Here is a 21,883-nt window from a genome sequence, read left to right as displayed (position 1 = left end):
ATCAGGCCCATCAGTGTGTGAGAGTATGGAGGGCTGAGGAGTGACGCCAGACATCTAATGCTGCTGAGGCAAGAGCATCAGTCAGAAGAGAAGCAAGTACTCCAAATGAAAACAAGCAATTATTTTCCGTTCTACAATGATCTTAAAGTCGAGATCTGCAAAAGTTGAAACAAAGCCACTGGTCTCCCCAGGCTCACACATTTATTGCTTTTGTTTTATTTTTGAAAAGGAGGCGATGTCCAGCAAAGAAGAATCAAATAATCGTAGCACATGCTCTGCTGTTCTATTTGCTCTGTCAACAAAAAAAAAACAGTGTTCATTGTTTGATGACAAATTCCATGGTAACTTTCCTTATTAAGGCTATATCTGAGAATGAATTGCAGCCAAACTGTGGTAGCTACCACCAGTATCTAATCTGAGAGCTATAATTGATGTTTTTTACATGCTGTGGTCACGAGGGTCCGCATCATGAAGAATCACAGGGAATGTGGGACTTTACATTCTCTATACATTAGAGTGAGAAACTGGGAAAATATTTAAATAAACAATCTTCACTCTATCAACAGCATCAGTGGAACACCTATATGGGGTGTTAAAAGCTCAGTCGTTAGGAGGTTAAAAGCACAGTTGTTCCCTTGTAAATGAAACTTAAAATATTGATTCTATAAGTAACATTTTTTGCTAGGTAGTTCATGTAGCTAGCACTAGACGTCTGTACATGCAAAAAATAAATACAAATAATAAATTGCTGCAATGATAATATTGCGGTAATTCCTAATTGACAATAAGATTGATACAGCCAGTCAGGAAGACAATTTCAAACTGAAATATTAGACTGCAACATTTCAGTTTGATATTCAGATTGCCAGCTTCGCAAAGATGCATATTTTACTAGTATGTATCCTGTAACAATCCAAAAACTGGGACTTCTTTATAACATGCTCAAAATAACAACCTAGAAATAGAGAAAGAGAGAGATCAAGAGAAAAAGAGAGAAGGGAAGAGAAAGAGAGACTGGCCTGACCGCCTCTCTTAATGGAGAATTGTTCATGTCTGCCCTCTACTGAGCATCTAGCTGAACTGAGAACATCAAGGGCAACAGTGAAATCCATTATGGCGCAAGAACTTCCTAATGCTCTGGGCCAGAAGGCTGTTCACCACCACTGCTGCTTGACCCCCATATGGTGATGTAGAGCAGCATGGTCTCTCCACCAGGCCGTGACACAACAGCAGCCACTGTGTGGGCCGGAGAGGCAACAGAGCTAATAAACAGGGACATTGAAGTTCAAGTACCAGGAATATTTTAGTCTGCTCTTAAAAGAACTTCCCTGAAATTCAACCTTAACAGATTAAAATAATTTAGCTGGAGAATACTTTTTTTGAAGGCAAAGACTCACAAAAGTGATATTTTGCACTTCTCTTTAAACAGAACAGCTGTGAAAGGGCTTAGCTAGAGACAAGATCAAAACTGACTAGAACGCGTATAAATATCTAGAGAAAGCATAATTTCCAGTCTAAAGTGTGTGATGACTTATAGGAGACTCCTGACAGAGACCCCAATCTGACCAGTCAACAGAACATTCCCAGGCTACCACTCTCATTAGACTTGCTCTCCATATCAAGGGAAAAGTCCCACATTAATTCCGTGAGCATACACCAACACCATGTACTCTAACACAAGCATGTAGAAAGCCCAGCCTACCTCTTCTGCTTCCTGCTTGGGAGAGAGTTTGACTGATCCTCTTGATGTGGGAGCCGGCTGCAACATAAAAGGAAAAAGTTTACGTTTTTATAAACAAACATGTATGATCATTACACAAATGACTGACTTTACACAAAGGCTATCTAGGGACAAGACCACTAGGGAACACATACTGCATGTGATCTGGTGTTCACTATTTCTTTCATCATACCTCTTTGTCTGCGTCTGACATCACAGCCACAAAGTTGTCAGGAAAGACCCCCTCTTTACCGCCGATCTCCCCTCTCCACCACCCCGGCTCCCCTGTGTCCTGAAACATAACTTAACTGGTCAAGCATTTTTTAAACATTACCATGAAAAGGCTAGGATAGAATAACATAGTAAAGACTCCTAAGGGAGTCCCAAGTGGCGCAGCGGTCTAAGGCACTGCATCTCAGTGCTAGAGGAGTCACTACAGACCCTGGTTCGATCCCGGGCTGTATCACAACCGGCCATAATCGGGAGTCCCATAGGGCGGCGCACAATTGGCTCAGTGTCGTCCGGCTTAGGGGGTTTGGCTGGGGTAGGCCATAATTGTAAATAAGAATTTTTTCTTAACTGACTTGCCTAATTAAATAAAAAGGGACAGGAGTCTGAGTTTCCAAATGTTTGCCTCGGGCCATTTGGTAATCAAAACAAATTCTCTGAATAAACAATTATGTTTTTGATTCAATATCAGCTTCAAAGCTGATAAAAGGCATCTGTGGAGATTCCGACAACCTCACTTCATGTTAGACATCACATGTAAGTCTGCTTAATGGACACTAGATGGCACTTAAACATGATTAATCAACAGCGAAACGTGATCTGTCAAAATGTGTCTGCCTTAAATAACAAAACATGACTCAAGAGCCACCTCTTAATGGTAACTCAACCTCTCCATATGGCCTAGCACTGTCTTGGCCATGTTCCCAGTCACGGCACTCATGCTCTTCTTCAGGGTGTAAAATTCAACAGGGACCCAAGTCTCTGGCCAATGTCAAGGGAAGCGAACTGCAATAGATCACTTACTTGCTACGACGCAGCTTCCTACCATCACGCTGCTTCCAAAACACAGCAGGGTGCTCAATGGTGATCAGTGTCATGTTTAGAGGCCATTTTGAAATGGAAGAGGTACTACCTGAACTGGTCCCATAAGATGATCACTAGTTTTCAGTTACAAAATGTTGCTGTGCCTACAGCAAACTACCCAGGTCTACCAAAATCCTAAAAAGAATCATTAGGACTAAATACTCAAATCTGTCCCTAGGGTCCTGGATCAGTTCTTGCTCACAGCATTCACCTACAGTTGAAGTCGGAAGTTTACATAAACTTAGCTTGGAGTCATTAAAACTCATTTTTCAACCACTCCACAAATGTATTGTTAACAAACTATAGTTTTCGCAAGTCGGTTAGGACATCTACTTTGCGCTAATTTTTCCAACAATTGTTTACAGACAGATTATTTAACTTATGTATCACAATTCCAGTGGGTCAGAAGTTTACATATACTAAGTTGACTGTGCCTTTAAACAGCTTGGAAAATTCCAGAAAATTATGTCATGGCTTTAGAAGCTTCTGATAGGCTAATTGACGTCAACTGGAGGTGTACCTGTGGATGTATTTCAAGGCCTAGCTTCAAACTCAGTGCCTCTTTGCTTGACATCATGGGAAAATCAAAAAGATATTAGCCAAGACCTCAGGCAAAAAATTGTAGATCTCCACAAGTCTGATTCATCCTTGGGAGAAATCTCCAAATGCCTGAAGGTACCACGTTAATCTGTACAAACAACAGCTGGCAAGTATAAACACCATGGGACCACGCAGCAGTCATACCGCTTAGGAACGAGACGCGTTCTGTCTTCTAGAGATGAACGTATTTTGTTGCGAAAAGTGCAAATCAATCCCAGAACAGCAGCAAAAGGACCCTGTGAAGATGCTGGAGGAAACAGGTACAAAAGTGCCTATATCCACAGTAAAATCAGTCCTATATCGACATAACCTGAAAGGCCACTCTGCAAGGAAGAAGCCACTGCTCCAAAACCACCATAAAAAAGGCAGACTACGGTTTGCAACTGCACATGGGGACAAAGATCATACTTTTTGGAGAAATGTCTCTGGTCTGATGAAACAAAAATAGAACAGTTTGGCCATAATCACCATCATTATGTTTGGAGGAAAAAGGGGGATGCTTGCAAGCCGAAGAACACCATCCCAACCATGAAGCACGGGGGTGGAAGCATCATGTTGTGGGGGTGCTTTGCTGCAGGAGGGACTGGTGCACTTCACAAAATAGATGGCCTCATGAAGGAGGAAAAATGTGGATATATTGAAGCAACATCTCAAGACAACAGTCAGGAAGTTAAAGCTTGGTCGCAAATGGGTCTTCCAAATGGACAATGACCCCAAGCATACTTCCAAAGTTGTAGCAAAATGGCTTAAGGACAACAAAGTCAAGGTATTGGAGAGGCCATCACAAAGCCCTGAGCTCAATCCTATAGAAAATGTGTGGGCAGACCTGAAAAGGCGTGTGCGAGCAAGGAGGCGTACAAACCTGACTCAGTCACACCAGCTGTCAGGAGGAATGGTCCAAAATTCACCCAACTTATTGTGGGAAGCTTGTGGAAATTAACCCGCAACGTTTGACCCAAGTTAAACAATTTAAAGGCAATGCTACCAAATGCTAATTGAGTATATGTAAACTTCTGACCCACGGTGAATGTGATGAAAGAAATAAAAGCTGAAATAAATAATTCTCTTTACTATTATTCTGACAATTCATATTCTTAAAATAAAGTGCTGATCCTAACTGACCTAAGACAGGAAATTTATACTAGGATTAAATGTCAGGAATTGTGAAAAACTGAGTTTAAATGTATTTGGCAAAGGTGTATGTAAACTTCCAACTTCAACTGTACTTCACTAGGGAAGAATAGACAAGCAGGGCTGGAGAATGTCCTCATCCACCTTACTGCACAATCAGTACCACTATACCTGGGCCTGGTCCGGGAAGTGAAATGAACACACTGAGGAGCACGGACTGGGATGGACCATGTTGACCAGGATCAAATAGATAACTCCCTGTGTTTACATGTGTTATAGCTATACGCAAACAGGCACATTTTCCAGGTGTACAGTGTAAACATGTGGCTGGGAACAAGCCTATACATCCTCTAGTAAACTCTCTCCCTTACAAGTGGGACAGTTATGTAGACGGTTTTAAAACCTGTTTGGAGAAGTAGTAGCTTTTCAACAGAGTATTGGCTGGGCCACAGGCTAGCAGCTGGTGCTGGTTAGGGTGGCTTTAATTACCTTACTCAAAATCTGTATGACGTCACCCTCTTTCAGTGTCAGCTCGTCTTCGTTTGTGGCTTCAAACGCAAAGGTGGCCTTGCAGTAGTCTTTTACTGAGGGGAAAGAGGAACAATACTGTTCTTGAGAAATGCAGTCATTCACCAACAAAACCGACAGAATAAACGAACACATCCAATAAGAGACAAGTGCTCCCGAGTGGCGCAGCGGTCTAAGGCACTGCATCTCAGTGCAAGAGGCGTCACCCTGGTTCGAATCCAGGCAGCATCACATTCAACCGTGATTGGGAGTCCCATAGGGCGGCGCACAATTGGCCCAGCGTCGTCCGAGGTAGGCCATCATTGTAAATAAGAATTTGTTCTTAACCGGCGTTCCTAGTTAAATAAAGGTTAAATAAATCTAATTAAAAGTGATGGATGTTTTAAGTTAATTCCTAGTGATACCTTTACGATTGGCTAGCCCTAAATCTACCATTGGCTTTAAAAGTTGAACACTTAGGAAGCACAACATCCCACATAACAATATATCCCACTTGAACCTCAATATAAGAACAAAATGTTACAATCACAATAAAACACCATAAATGTTGTGCTATGATTATCAAGTGTTGGACAATGGTCCTTTCGTGCATGACAACACACACCTATTGTACTCTCTGAGAACATAACACGAGATGACATTTTGTATTTAACAATCACTTCTAATCATACAGACTGGGACCTTCACCCTCCCCCTTACCTTTTGCTTTGCTGTCCCCCTCTGCTTTCTGTGAGTCTGTCACGTTGGAATGGGCGGACTTTGCGGCAGATGGTAATAATGGGATTGGCTAAAATGAAGCAAACCACAGATGGATTTACTGACATGATTGGATGCACAGTACAATGCTCAGATGGTCCCCACCAATGAGAGACTAGGCATGCCTGACTGGAATGAACACTGAGCACAGGGTCATCAGCGAACTCACCGATTGGTCAACAGACAGTATGTTAGGTCAGCGTGCAGGTCAGTGTTTGTGAAGAGTATGCCAGTCTGCTACAGAGTATGTCATATGGGTTATATGAGTTAAGCCTAAACATAGACCAATATTAGAAAGCCTTTGTTAGTTACTGAGTGAGCAGACAGATAAGTGGTAGAGTCAGGCAGGCCTACGTTTATTCTGTGTTTTGTCTCAGCTAAGGTGAATGTCCTCTAGATTATAAGTAACAAGCTGTTGAGTCACAAGGATAGAGAGAGCGCGAGCGAAAAAGTGAGCGAGCGCGAGCGAAAAAGAAATAATGCCCTCAGATACGACGCCAGGAAACTAGGTCAGAGCGAGCGAGCGAAAGATCGAAAGAGCGAGCGAGCGAAAGATCAGAGAGCGAGCGAGCGAAAGATCAGAGCGAGCGAAAGATCAGAGAGCGAGCGAGCGAAAGATCAGAGAGCGAGCGAGCGAAAGATCAGAGAGCGAGCGAGCGAAAGATCAGAGAGCGAGCGAGCGAAAGATCAGAGAGCGAGCGAGCGAAAGAGCAGAGAGCGAGCGAGCGAAAGAGCAGAGAGCGAGCGAAAGATCGAAAGAGCAGAGAGCGAGCGAAAGATCGAAAGAGCAGAGAGCGAGCAGAGGGGGAGAGCGAGCGAGCAGAGAGCGAGCAGAGGGGGAGAGCGAGCGAGCAGAGAGCGAGCAGAGGGGGAGAGCGAGCGAGCAGAGAGCGAGCAGAGGGGGAGAGCGAGCGAGCAGAGAGCGAGCAGAGGGGGAGAGCGAGCGAGCAGAGAGCGAGCAGAGGGGGAGAGCGAGCGAGCAGAGAGCGAGCAGAGGGGGAGAGCGAGCGAGCAGAGAGCGAGCAGAGGGGGAGAGCGAGCGAGCAGAGAGCGAGCGAGAGAGCGAGCAGAGGGGGAGAGCGAGCGAGAGAGCGAGCAGAGGGGGAGAGCGAGCGAGAGAGCGAGCAGAGGGGGAGAGCGAGCGAGAGAGCGAGCAGAGGGGGAGAGCGAGCGAGAGAGCGAGCAGAGGGGGAGAGCGAGCGAGAGAGCGAGCAGAGGGGGAGAGCGAGCGAGAGAGCGAGCAGAGGGGGAGAGCGAGAGAGCGAGCAGAGGGGGAGAGCGAGAGAGCGAGCAGAGGGGGAGAGCGAGAGAGCGAGCAGAGGGGGAGAGCGAGAGAGCGAGCAGAGGGGGAGAGCGAGAGAGCGAGCAGAGGGGGAGAGCGAGAGAGCGAGCAGAGGGGGAGAGCGAGCGAGAGAGCGAGCGAGAGAGCGAGCAGAGGGGGAGAGCGAGCGAGAGAGCGAGCAGAGGGGGAGAGCGAGCGAGAGAGCGAGCAGAGGGGGAGAGCGAGCGAGAGAGCGAGCAGAGGGGGAGAGCGAGCGAGAGAGCGAGCAGAGGGGGAGAGCGAGCGAGCAGAGGGGGAGAGCGAGCGAGAGAGCGAGCAGAGGGGGAGAGCGAGCGAGCAGAGGGGGAGAGCGAGCGAGAGAGCGAGCAGAGGGGGAGAGCGAGCGAGCAGAGGGGGAGAGCGAGCGAGCAGAGGGGGAGAGCGAGCGAGCAGAGGGGGAGAGCGAGCGAGCAGAGGGGGAGAGCGAGCGAGCAGAGGGGGAGAGCGAGCGAGCAGAGGGGGAGAGCGAGCGAGCAGAGGGGGAGAGCGAGCGAGCAGAGGGGGAGAGCGAGCGAGCAGAGGGGGAGAGCGAGCGAGCAGAGGGGGAGAGCGAGCGAGCAGAGGGGGAGAGCGAGCGAGCAGAGGGGGAGAGCGAGCGAGCAGAGGGGGAGAGCGAGCGAGCAGAGGGGGAGAGCGAGCGAGCAGAGGGGGAGAGCGAGCGAGCAGAGGGGGAGAGCGAGCGAGCAGAGGGGGAGAGCGAGCGAGCAGAGGGGGAGCGAGCAGAGGGGGAGCGAGCAGAGGGGGAGCGAGCAGAGGGGGAGCGAGCAGAGGGGGAGCGAGCAGAGGGGGAGAGCGAGCGAGCAGAGGGGGAGAGCGAGCGAGCAGAGGGGGAGAGCGAGCGAGCAGAGGGGGAGAGCGAGCGAGCAGAGGGGGAAAGCGAGCGAGCAGAGGGGGAGAGCGAGCGAGCAGAGGGGGAGAGCGAGCGAGCAGAGGGGGAGAGCGAGCGAGCAGAGGGGGAGAGCGAGCGAGCAGAGGGGGAGAGCGAGCGAGCAGAGGGGGAGAGCGAGCGAGCAGAGGGGGAGAGCGAGCGAGCAGAGGGGGAGAGCGAGCGAGCAGAGGGGGAGAGAGAGCGAGCAGAGGGGGAGAGCGAGCGAGCAGAGGGGGAGAGCAGAGGGGGAGAGCGAGCGAGCAGAGGGGGAGAGCGAGCGAGCAGAGGGGGAGAGCGAGCGAGCAGAGGGGGAGAGCGAGCGAGCAGAGGGGGAGAGCGAGCGAGCAGAGGGGGAGAGCGAGCGAGCAGAGGGGGAGAGCGAGCGAGCAGAGGGGGAGAGCGAGCGAGCAGAGGGGGAGAGCGAGCGAGCAGAGGGGGAGAGCGAGCGAGCAGAGGGGGAGAGCGAGCGAGCAGAGGGGGAGAGCGAGCGAGCAGAGGGGGAGAGCGAGCGAGCAGAGGGGGAGAGCGAGCGAGCAGAGGGGGAGAGCGAGCGAGCAGAGGGGGAGAGCGAGCGAGCAGAGGGGGAGAGCGAGCGAGCAGAGGGGTAGAGCGAGCGAGCAGAGGGGGAGAGCGAGCGAGCAGAGGGGGAGAGCGAGCGAGCAGAGGGGGAGAGCGAGCGAGCAGAGGGGGAGAGCGAGCGAGCAGAGGGGGAGAGCGAGCGAGCAGAGGGGGAGAGCGAGCGAGCAGAGGGGGAGAGCGAGCGAGCAGAGGGGGAGAGCGAGCGAGCAGAGGGGGAGAGCGAGAGAGCAGAGGGGGAGAGCGAGAGAGCAGAGGGGGAGAGCGAGAGAGCAGAGGGGGAGAGCGAGAGAGCAGAGGGGGAGAGCGAGAGAGCAGAGGGGGAGAGCGAGAGAGCAGAGGGGGAGAGCGAGAGAGCAGAGGGGGAGAGCGAGAGAGCAGAGGGGGAGAGCGAGAGAGCAGAGGGGGAGAGCGAGAGAGCAGAGGGGGAGAGCGAGAGTGGAAAGTGCCAGAGATGCTGCTACTGATGGATTGACTGTGTGAACGACAGCGTAATGGAATATGCCATGTTGTAAGCTGTGGGACAAAGACTGAACCAACGCTGCCATGAAAGAGAGAACAGGGAGAAAGAGGGGGGGGTGAGAGAATAGTTTCAGAGGGGGTTAAATGGAAGCTAGAAATTGTCAACTAAACCTACAGTGTGCTATTAGCGGGACTATTAAGTTATCACTACCCATGCAAATTAATGTGCTGCTGTAGTTTGTCTCCCTCAGATACGCTGAAATATCGCCCTCAGGTACGCTGAAATATCGCCCTCAGGTACGCTGAAATATCGCCCTCAGGTACGACGCCAGGAAACTAGGTCAGTCAGAGGGAGCAGGGAAACTGCCTGCCTGCCATCCAACCAATTAGCAACCAAAATAAAGGCTATCAGCTGGGGAGGAGGAAGGGTTGACAAGGGTTGACAGACACCCAACCCACGCTGCATCACTTCTCCCAGGACTTAAACAGTCACCACAACACTAAACAATGCTGACTGGTGGTCCCCATACAGGAGCATGTGTAATGGTGGCTGAACTAACGCTGGGACGATAAACCAGAAATGATCGACACCGACCACTTATCATGGACATTTTGCTAATATAGTTCATTACAAGAAATAACTTATAGGGCCCTACTAGAGAAATGTGAAGTTTGAACTGAAATAAGTTTGGTAAGATGGGTGATAGTTAATGGGATAATTGATAACTACAACATTCAAAGTCGTAGTAGTTTTAAGGGTAATAAATAAAAAAATAACTTGTGCACATTGCTATATTGTTCAAATTATCGTAACTGTGATAATGCAGTCAGTTTATCTTGAAATGTATTTTTGTTCATGTCACCCAGCTTTAGGCTGAACTCAGAATGTTAGTTAATGTAAAACAAGCTCATAAACCAATAATATCCCATGTAAAACTACAGTATTACTTTCACCAGCATTGGTTTCAATGCATTCCAGTTGAAAAACCTTTCTGACTTCAGTCATATGACCCTCAGTATGTCAACACGCCGACCAGAAACATTCTTCCTATTGTTATACTGTTATGTAACAGACAGTTGGGAACCTTTGGACACTTAAAAAAACATTTCCGTCTTCCTCTCAATTGTGAATTGGTTCTCAGAGGACTTCAGTCTATTTGAAGGGGAAGCCTGAGCCTTATCGGAACCTGTTGAGATGCATGACACCTTGTGAGTGACATCTCAGACAGACATCTCTGAGTACCGGCTCAGCTCACTTACTTTGTCTTTCTTCTCGTCTCCCTCTGTGCTGGGCAGGCGGGCCTTTAGCTTGACCGAGCCTTCCCTGAAGATGTCCCCAAAGCCCACCCCCCGGATCTTCTTGGGCTGGGTGATCACTCCATTGCCTGGAGAGGGGTGGGTGGGCGAGGGGGGGAGCAGAGCTTCTTTACCGCTGGCATCTGTGGGAAGGACACAATGCATGAGGCGAAGAGAACAAAGCAAAACACGTGCATTTGTATATGTACACACTTGTGCATGAGAAAAATACACAAGCTAGGCCCCCCCCACACACACACACAAACTAGTGGTGCGCGAGTCAGCTATTTGTTCACCCACACCTGCTAATAACCCATCTGAAACCGCCTGACTATCTGTGATAAAGTGATAATCTGAGGCCCTCAGTCAACCATAACCCACAAATATAGAAAGGGGGGTGCAGGATTTTTTGGGGCCTGATTTAGATACGTTTCTTAGAATCACCACATAACATAGCTGTCACTGATATCCTCTTTTACCACGTCACCAAATATTTTCCAAACATTTACCTGTGGTAAATTCAATTGATTGGACATGATTTGGAAAGGCACACACACCTGTCTATATAAAGGTCCCACAGTTGACCGTGCATGTCATGAGGTCGAAGGAATTGTCCGTAGAGCTCCGAGACAGGATTGTGTGGAGGCACAGATCTGGGGAAGGGTACCAACAGATTTCTGTGGCATTGAATGTCCCCAAGAACACAGTGGCCTCCATCATTCTTAAATGGAAGAAGTTTGGACCACCAAGACTCGTTCTAGAGCTGGCTGCCCGACCAAACTGAGTAATCAGGGGAGAAGGGCCTTTGTCAGGGATGTGACCAAGATCCCGATAGTCACTGACAGAGCTCCAGAGTTCCTCTTTTGAGATGGGAAAATCTTCCAAAAGGACAACCATCTCTGCAGCACTCCACCAATCAGGCTTTTAAAATGGTAGAGTGGCCAGACAGAACCCACTCCTCAGTAAAAGGCAAATGTCAGCCCGCTTTGAGTTGGCCAAAAGACACCTAAAGGACTCTAAGACCATGAAAAACAAGATTCTCTGGTCTGATGAAACAAAGATTGAGAATGACAAGCGTCACGTCTGGAGGAAACCTGGCACCATCCCTACGGTGGCAGCATCAAGTTGTGGGGTTGTTTTTCCAGTGGCAGGGACAGAGACAGATCGATTGAAAGAAGAACAGAGCAAAGTACAGAGAGACCCTTGATGAAAACCTGCTCCAGAGCGCTCAAGATCTCGGAATGTGAACCTTTGCCCCAGTCTAACAGGACAACAAAACCTAAGCACACAGCCAAGACAACGCAGGAGTGGCTTCGGGACAAGTCTCTGAATGTCCTTGAGTGGTCCTGCGGGAGCCCGGACTCGAACATCTCTGGAGAGAGCTGAAAATAGCTGTGCAGCCTGACAGAGCTTGAAAGGATCTGCAGAGAAGAATGGGAGAAACGCCCCAAAAACAGGTGTGCCAAGCTTGTGGCGTCACACCCAAGAAGACTGGAGGCTGTAATCGCTGCCAAAGGTGCTTCAACAACTGAGTAAAGGTACTGAATACTTATGGAAATGTGATATTTCAGTATTTTTTATAAACTTGCAAAAATGTCTAAAAACCAGTGTTTGCTTTGTCAATATGGGGTATTGTGTGTAGATTGATGATGGGGGGAATCGTTTTAATCAATTTTTTAAATAAGGCTGTAAACGTAACAAAATTTGGTTAAGTCAAGGGGTCGGAATACTTTCCGAATGCACTCATCTCAACAGGTAGGCTATCGACGTCTCTCATGTAGACACAATAATTAAAACATAAAAGCCTGGAGATTCAGCCAAGAAGCTACATTCTTTAGCAGCACTAACTTGTTATGACACGCTCTGCTTAAACATGAGTCACGCCTTCATTACTGAAGCTCTGCCAGCTCCAAAATTACCTGCTTCATCTGTTAAGTCATTTGTCTGTCCGTCTGCGTTCGTCTCCATCTCTTTGACAAAGTTGGAGGGAAACAGTCCTGATTTGCCGTTCATGGTTCCACTCCACCAGCCTTCCTCTACCTGGAACAACCAACCAGGAGCCAATGAATACCTGATGTAAACATCTAATGTTGCCTCATAATCACCTTATCTGTAAATGATAATATAACCTTATGATAATAGAATAGACCTTATCATAAATCACACCAGCCTAAGATACTATTAGCTGTCACAATTTGCATCCAATGTAATGGTAATATGTAAACAGAATTAAAATGACCAGAAAGTTAGTTACAGAGATCATGGCAATTCTCTTTTATTCTCCCATGCAAAACTTATCCTCTAAAAAGAAAAGGAAAGACTACAACTCTCAACAGAACAATGAGTCTAACAAGGAGACATTAAATTAAGCTCAGGTAAGGAAACCCAACGCAGGAAAGTCATGACGAGTAGCGGAAATAGCTCAATGCAGGGCAGTGTAACGAAACACTAGCCTCACCTCCTCATTGATGTCGATGATATCCCCCATCTTCAGCTCCAGCTCATCCTCGTTCTGGGGCACGTACTCAAACAGCGCCCTGCACTGCCGCTTCTTAGGTTCTGCAACCACAAAAGACAGGAGCCTGAGAAGACTGGGAACACCAGCTACATCAGTCTGCTCGCTGCTCAATAGGCCACCTCAAGGCTTCAACTTCCTGGACACACGTGTGTATGTGTACCCTGGTGTCCTGAGGAGGGCAGTAGTGATGGGGGAAAACATCTATACAGTTACAAATCACAATATTATTTTTGAGCTAGTAGGCTGTACCTGCACAAAAACTTTCCTTCATAGCTTGTTCTCCATCTTTTTAAAATGGGGAGCAAATTAGTTTTCAGCACTTTTATTTCCATGACTGATCAAAACTTGTTATTTTCTCATGGCTCTCTTGTCCCTCTGCAGCAGACATATGGTGAGCAATAGGTTTGGACCATGGAATTACAATAAAATCACAGTATTGAATTGCAATACATATAGAATTGGCACTTAAGTATCGTGATATCGTATCGCGAGGTCCCTGGCAATTCCCAGCCCTAGAGGGTGTCTGAATCTAAGAAGTGGATGACAATACTCCCCTCCTGCAAGAAGCACTACACCACTTTCAGCAAGGTGTTCCTGTGGCAGTTCAAAGCTGCACAGAGGGGATGTGTCCCAATAATATCTCCTTTCTCCTGAAGTGTACTCTCATTCACCACTTCCCACAAATCAGTTCCTTTCAAATCAGTGAATGGAAGTGAACAAGTGCACATTTTGGGAGGAAGGAGAGATAAATTGGGACTTAGCCAGAGTAAACTAGACTGCAAGAAGTCACCTCACAGAGGGGACGTAATGGCTGCTCACTAGAACTGCACTAACACTACACCATGTGTATAGGGCCTGAAACTAACTTTTTGGTCCTCCACCATTCACCCTCCCCTCAGACATTTTACCAGCATTTGACTAGTGGTCGAGTACTAATTTCAGGCTCCGGAATGTTTTTGTTCATTCCAATATACTGATCTCTGAAAACTTTTAACAGGTGGCAAGAGCTCCACTACAGTCAGTGCGCATCATTGTCGCACCAAGTGCTGCTGTTAACACCATCACACACATGCCTCTGCAGAGACAGACGATTATCAGAAGTTCGTCATCTCCACTTTAATGCTGCATTTCAATAGGGACTACTTGACATTTACGTAACACTGCTGTTGACACTTTAATTAAATCAAGTTATATTGACAAATGTCACAAGAGAATGGTTGTGTAGGCTATACAAAGACTCAAGGTGGAAGAAAAGCCTCCATGACTACCAAATACAGTAGCAGGTGATATATAGGCTATATCCAGTATCCACCTAGAATCTATGACACACTTCAGAGAAGAGAAAATGGATTTATTTCCTCCCACAGTGAGATGGGAAACATGAAATGAAAGCAGTTTATTCTGAGCGTTATATTCAAGTAGCGATACTCAAGAGAGGAACATAACCTCTGTTGGTTTACAATCTAAAAAAAAAAAAGAAGCATTCTCTAGTCTTCTTGACACCTTATCTTGCTTGTTGAGGATAGTAATGGAAAATTAATAACTAAGATACCTTAAAGTCCTGCTTCATGGGCCCAATGAGAGAATCTTCATTGAAAGTGCTTTTTAGTCCAGGAATAAGCTTAGGAACCAATTCAGAGACAAAACAGTACATGCATGTCTAAATATGAACATAATAAACTATTGAAATGAATATATCCACTTGTCTTAATGCCATCATTACTGGGAAATATAGTTAGAGCCACAACTCAAGAGTCATTCAGTATTGGCATTACATATTTTAATGTGTGGGTTTCATCTGTGTGCAGTAGGCTTTAGCCTATGGTAGATTAAAGGGATACTTTGGGAATTTGGCAATTAAGCCCTTTATCTACTTCCCCAGAGTCAGGTGAACTCTTAGATACCATTTTTAGGTCTGCCTGCTAGCTGTTCCCATAGAATACCAATTAATGCGCTAACGCTATTTAGCAATTGCGGCAACGCTATTTAGCAATTGCGGCAACGCTATTTAGCAATTGCGGCAACGCTATTTAGCAATTGCGGCAACGCTATTTAGCAATTGCGGCAACGCTATTTAGCAATTGCGGCAACGCTATTTAGCAATTGCGGCAACGCTATTTAGCAATTGCGGCAACGCTATTTAGCAATTGCGGCAACGCTATTTAGCAATTGCGGCAACGCTATTTAGCAATTGCGGCAACGCTATTTAGCAATTGCGGCAACGCTATTTAGCAATTGCGGCAACGCTATTTAGCAATTGCGGCAACGCTATTTAGCAATTGCGGCAACGCTATTTAGCAATTGCGGCAACGCTATTTAGCAATTGCGGCAACGCTATTTAGCAATTGCGGCAACGCTATTTAGCAATTGCGGCAACGCTATTTAGCAATTGCGGCAACGCTATTTAGCAATTGCGGCAACGCTATTTAGCAATTGCGGCAACGCTATTTAGCAATTGCGGCAACGCTATTTAGTAATTGCGGCAACGCTATTTAGCAATTGCGGCAACGCTATGTAGTAATTGCGGCAACGCTATTTAGTAATTGCGGCAACGCTAGTTATCAGCTTCCGCGAGTTAATCTGACTCTGGGGAAGAAGATAGTGATTCTTTGACAAAATCCAGAAATATCCCTTGAAGTCCACAGAAATGAATGGGGGAAGACACTAGGCATTCCTCCAAGTTTTTCAGGTAGTGCTTGAGTAGAGACATCTACATGTGTTCCTAAACAATAAAAGCACAGCCAACTGTTAACACACACACCTGACTTACTCTTCTTGAGACCGCGGGGCTGTGAGTGTGGCTGGAAGCCCCCAGCTGGGATGCCGTAGGTGCTCATCCGCTGGACCAGGTTGGCCACGTTCCCTGCACTCTTCTCTCTCCGCTGGGGCTGCGCCTCCTCCTTGGCCTCCTCTTTTGTCAAATTCAGCTCCTTCTTCATCTCCTGCCACCAGAGACACCACACACAGCAGAGAGGACAATGATTAATTTAGGCTAATTATAAAGAGGATCACTTACATGTAGCCTACACTGATCTTGCTGATAGTGGCTGTTTCGAAGAAAGCAATGATTGTGATCTGTGTTTTTCTTAAACTAAATTTAGTAAAATGCACTTATTGTAGTTTAATTGACTAAAATGTGAATGTAGTATCAATCGCATAATGAAATTCCCCAATCAAGATGATGTCTGCTGATTTGCTGTGTGCTGTGAGCTAGCTAGCCAACTCCTCCTGGGGCTGCATTTAGATAAGATTCGTGAGGCTGCAGTTTCAGCGTAGACTTAACTTAGCTGGCTCAATGAGATTGTGAGGCTGTGGGCACGAGAGGTAGGCCTACTGTATTGAGTTCAGTTCGGGAGATTCTATTTGACTCGGTGTGTATTCTCAAGATATTCTCTTGAGATGTTCAATACGTCCATAGTTTCATATGGGAATAGAAACTGCAGGGCACTATTTGAATTAGTGATACACCGATATGACATTTTTGGCCAATACCGATATCCGATATTTTCTTTGCAAAAAAAAAAAAAAAAACGATACTGATAACCGATATAAAAAAAAATAGCGGCCTTTTAAGCATTCTAGTACAACACACACGGACGCAGCGGTCTAAGGCACTGCATTTCAGTGCAAGAGGCGTCACTACAGTCCTTGGTTCGAATCCAGGCTGTATCACATCCGGCCGTAATTGGGAGTCCCATAGTGCGGTGCACAATTGTCCCAGCGTCACCCGGGCCGTCATTGTAAATAAGAATTTGTTCTTAACTGACTTGGCTAGTTAAATAAAGGTTATTTTGTTGACATTTACGCATGTCCCCATTACTAGTAAAACATAATCAAAACCTATTTCTTTCACTTACTTGCTGTGCTGTTTCGTTGTTCATATGTTCCATTCTCAACCAGGATTTCTATGGAACGCCGTCAAATAACACGACATAATCTAGCTAGCTAACTATATAGCTAGGTGTCATCTAAAATAACCCAAATGTATTAACTTAGTTGACGTATCTATGTGAAGCTAGCCACAATAAGGATTACCCACAATAGTGGACTTTGTGGTTAGCATTCAAAATAAAAGTATGTAATAATTCTACTATTTGAATTAATTTGCATCACTGTCAATGACATACTTTTTTTTTGAAGACAAACCCCAAATTCCACTATTGTGCCTAATCCTTATTGTAGCTAGTTTCACAACACATAACCTGGTACGGTAGAGCCTCACTAGCCAGATGAGGCGAGCTGGCTGCTTATAACTTTAGCTTTGGGCAACAGGGTTAAGAAGCTAGCTAACTATTTTCATGAACTGAATTCAATTTCAATAGGCGAACAACAAGTGGCAACCTAGCTAATACTTAATCACAAAGATTCCTAAATAATTGCTTAGAATAATGAAATGACTGCAGTTTCTACTGAGCATCGTTTTCAGGCTGGTATTACGTTTTTAGGGCGCTAAATAAGGTCAATTGTACGGACCACGGCGATGTACAAAAGTGAGTGAGTTTACGTTACCAAGCTAAAGCTAGTTACCCCAGAAGTTGCGGTCAAACAAATTATGCTTTATTACCAACGCAGTACTGTAAACACATCGTACGTGGCTGGTGTTTGCAGACTTTTTGTACAGCTTTGACAGTGCTACTGTATCTTTTTTGACACGCAAAGACCCAAACGGCATTCCATAGTATGTATGTTGTGAAGCTAATAGCAGTGACGCAATTACTGTGTAACTCCGGTAGGGCAATATTTGAAAAATAGCGCACTTGGTAGTGTGCACCGGTGCTCGACCAGTCGGCGAAAGCCAACATCACCCACGACAGAGAACAGTTGATTGTCAAGGACAATGAAATCCATTATCTTGGCTTTAATGGATTTCGCCTTAAGAGTTGTCTTGTTGGCATTTTCTTACTCTTTCAAATGACTGCTTGATCCACACAGCAAACATTGTGTGAGCTAGGTTAGGAATGCTGTGTTGTATGTGTAGCGCAACATTTTAAGTGGCGTTATTACGTCATATGCCTACCTTTTATAGGTATGCATGTTACCTTTGACATCAGTTTTTAACGTCGGCATTAAACTAGACAGCCGATACCGATGTTGGCATTTAGCTAATATCGTCAGGTTCCGATATGTTCACCGATATATCGTGTATCCTAATTTGAATGGTAAAAGGGAACACATAACCTACAAATCATTAACTGATAGCATACAGATATGATGCCTTCATATTGAACTTCCAAGGTAACTTTCACAGGCCAAACCTCCATCATGTCATGTGTAGTCACTCACTTTATCTAGCGCTAACATTTAAGCTCAAGGCTGTCCCTTTAACTGTGGAAGTGGAATCAACCATTTTGTAGACCTATGTCCACACCCTCCTCAGAAATTCCATTATTCACTGAGCTGTGCTGCAGCAACTACACAGGGACATTCCTCCTCAGAGTGCTTTAACAGGCTCTTACAGACTCCTCATAAACACACACTATTGAGCAACTGTACTCAAAGTTCTCCTCTGACACAGGTTTCTCACCTTGTGTGCTTGAACGCTTCATCAAAATTAACCACTAATAACTGATAGAATACAGTTCGCTCTGAGTGAATATGTAAATGTTTACTTTACTACTCTATGGGCCTGTGTCTGCTCATGTTGAGACCTGCCCCTTCTCCAGCTCAGACCATAGAAAAAGGCTAGGACAGCAGCCAGCCAGCCACAGCCCGCTCCACTCACTCTGCCGGAATCTCTCAGGAATGCTCGAAAAAGCACTCTGAAATCTCTCTGTCTCCAGTGGAGTCCGCTTCGCTAAACAAGTAAGAACTAATGGCAACCTGCTTTCGAACCTGCTTTGCAGAGCCTTCACATGCTGATTCTACAGAAAACCATCATATTATAGACTACAACAGTTCCACTTAAAAAGGTTGTAAAAAACAACTAATATCAGGGTTCGACACTAACTTTTTCCACTGGTGCTACTAACTTTTTCAGTTGGTGGCACCAGCACACATTTGTTTATTTATTTATATATATATATATATATATATATATATATATATATATATATATATATATATATATATATATTTATATTTATATTTATATATATATATATATATATATATATATATATATATATATATATATATATAAAATTGTGACTCAGCACCTGGATTCGGTCTTATGTAGCAAAATGTGAAATGGTGTCTTTTGATAAAAGACATTGGATAAAAGTCGAGAATCAAAATGGTAAAAAAAAGAGCTACAACATGGTATTTCATTTAAGGAACAATGGGAAAGTAATTCTGCTTTGAAAGTTGATGAACTTGTAAATTCACTTTTGAGAAAACCTTTGAAGGTTTTGGTATCTAGTGAAGAGCTCTTCTTTGTCTACAACCATTCTACATTGTTCACGCCATCTTAAGCTTTAGCCTCACCCATCTCGCTTCGCTCTTGGAGCGCACACTTGATGCTCTGGCTGATTGTTTTCATGTTATCCAGAGGTAAACAAATAGTCTAACCAGCTCTGCTGGCAACAATTTCATTTCACTTTTTTGCAGATATTTACTGACTCCGGCCATATTCAACGGGTGTTGCACACACGTCACATTAGCTAACGAGCCAGCCAGCTAGCGTTAGCTAGTTACACAAAAATGAACAAAGTGCCATCAATGCCTAACATTAGGCTCTAACTAGAAAAGCAAACCGCTTTGGGAAACAAATAACATCCACTAGGGAGACAGCCAGCTAACGTTAGATAGCTAGCTAACAGTACACTTTAGCATAAGACATATAGCTAGCTAGGTAAGCAACAATGAACAACGTGCCAACAATGCCACAGTGCTGGGAGCTAACCAACCAGGTCCAATGTTAGCTGGCTAACATTAGGCTATAACTAGAAAAGCAAACGGCTCTGGAAAACAAATAATGTCAGGTAGGGAGCCAGCCAGCTAACATTAGCTAGCTAGCTAACAGTATACTTTAGCTTGAAATGAAACCACTTTGTCAAAATTAGAAACGTGTAATATCTGAAAATGTAGCTAGCTAACACTAGACTTTCTTAACTGTACACATCATCAAGCATGATGGACGCGTCTCCCTGTCAGGAATGCCATACCACTGTTGCCCTTAGCTTGAAGATGTTATCCGGAGACAGGTGTTTTCTCCATCTCTTTAGCTATCATACTCTAATTCCACTGATTTCAAAACTTGATCCTCCAGAAAGTGGAGAGCAACACTTATGCAGCTCCACAATACATGTTTAAAAAAAGACGTGTTTGACAGGATTACCAACACAGACTGACGAGCTCAAATAGACAGAAGCCTTGGATATAGCAGACCAATCCGAACTCCTCTATAGGTATGTCCATCCCACTCATTAAAACTTCTTATGGCTGCAGGGGGCGTATTGGAAAAACTGGAAAATATGTGCCCATTTTCAAATGGCCTCTTAATCAATTTATGCTCTTACAATATGCATATTATTACTACTATTGGATAGAAAACAGTCTCTAGTTTCTAAAAACGTTTGAATTATTTATCTAAGTGGAACAGAACTATTTTTACAGCCCATTTCCTATCCGGAAGTGAGATTTCCAAATGCGAGGTCTCTTTTCAAGAGCTTGTCTATAAAAGGGCATGTCACTTGGGACCATAGAAACACGTCATACGCCTTCCCCTGGCTGCCATGCGGAAGTGAGAGCAGAAAGCACTTGAATATCTCGTTCAGGGAATGAATACAGCCTCTTGGAGTGAGAGGAACGCCATAATTTTTTTTCTCCATGGCGCGAAGTTGGACTTTGTATTGCCTCCTGGAAACGTGCCGTTATACATGAATATAATCTCTGGCTTCGATTTGACTTGATACATGTCACAATATCATCCTAAAGTATGTTTTTTCAATATAGTTTAATTATATTATTGAAATTTATTCGGGACTTTAGACGTGATGCTTTGGAAGAATTCTTTCATGAAGGAGAGGTTAGCGCCGCACGGCCAGTGTGCTTGCTATTTCAAGAGGGAAATAGTTCGTTCTGGATCCAAAAGAAAGACGGTACTGGACAATGGACCCCTTTACAACATTCTGATGGAAGTTCAACAAAGATAATAAGGACCCAATTTGGGATGCTATTTAATATATCTGTCGAGCTGTGCTATCGCTACCGATTACTTGGAATCAATGCTTTTGTGTGTTAGCCATTGCAGTAAGCTAATATAACGATATATTGTGTTTTCGCTGTAAAACACTTAGAAAATCGGAAATATTGTCTGTATTCACAAGATCTTTGTCTTTCATTTTGCTATACACCATATATTTTTCTGAAATGTTTTATGATGAGTAATTAGGTAGTTGACGTTGGTGTCTGTATTTACTCTGGCTACTCCCGTGCGATTTCTGACTTTAGCTATGATGGTAGCAGTAATGTAAAACTGATTTATAGCTAAAATATGCACATTTTTTGAACAAAACATAGATTTATTGTGTAACATGTTATAGGACCCTCATCTGAGGTAGTTTTTTTTAGGTTGTTTAGGTTGGTTCTAGGTTAGTTAGGTTGGCTTGTGCATGCTACTTGCATCCTACTTGTGCTGTGAAAAATGTCTGTCCTCTTTTTTTATTTGGTGGTGAGCTAACATAAATATATATGTGGTGTTTTCTCTGTAAAACATTTTTAAAAAATCGGACATGTTGGCTGGATTGACAAGATGTTTATCTTTCAAATGCTGTATTGGACTTGTTAATGTGTGAAAGTTAAATATTAAAAAAAAATAGATTTTGAATTTCGCGCCCTGCAATAGAGCTGGATGTTGTCATAAGTGTACCGACGTCGGGACAGCCTGCCTAAAAGGTTAACTCAGCCAATCATGGCTAGTGGGAAGGTTGCTCACTTTTTCTGTGGCTTAACCAACAAGGCTTGTAATTTAACAATTGTATTCGTATTTACAGATGGCATACAAGTTTGTTATTTAAGGCACATGAAAGTTCACATGTTCGAGAAGGCATTTCTGCCAAAAAACGCATTTTGATA

General features: G+C 45.0%; 1 protein-coding gene across 3 annotated transcripts in view; it reads right to left on the bottom strand.

Moving 5' to 3' along the window:
* The window catches only part of cd2ap (CD2-associated protein), a 79,793-nt gene that overhangs the window by 32,953 nt on the left and 24,957 nt on the right, over positions 1–21,883 (bottom strand). For 2 of the 3 annotated variants that reach the window (XM_055872591.1, XM_055872590.1), the window contains exons 3-10: positions 15,630–15,810; positions 12,809–12,909; positions 12,270–12,390; positions 10,315–10,493; positions 5,771–5,858; positions 5,033–5,127; positions 1,914–2,012; positions 1,703–1,759 (exon numbers count right to left, since the gene is read on the bottom strand). In XM_055872591.1, the coding sequence (XP_055728566.1) occupies positions 1,703–1,759; positions 1,914–2,012; positions 5,033–5,127; positions 5,771–5,858; positions 10,315–10,493; positions 12,270–12,390; positions 12,809–12,909; positions 15,630–15,810 (921 nt within the window). The remainder of the gene's footprint in view (positions 1–1,702; positions 1,760–1,913; positions 2,013–5,032; positions 5,128–5,770; positions 5,859–10,314; positions 10,494–12,269; positions 12,391–12,808; positions 12,910–15,629; positions 15,811–21,883) is intronic. The other variant, XM_055872592.1, reaches the window with a different exon arrangement.

This window comes from Salvelinus fontinalis, chromosome 20 (assembly GCF_029448725.1).
Source record: "Salvelinus fontinalis isolate EN_2023a chromosome 20, ASM2944872v1, whole genome shotgun sequence".
Lineage (NCBI taxonomy): Eukaryota > Metazoa > Chordata > Actinopteri > Salmoniformes > Salmonidae > Salvelinus > Salvelinus fontinalis.
Note: the sequence above shows the minus strand (reverse complement) of the source record. Positions and strands in the feature narration are given on the sequence as shown.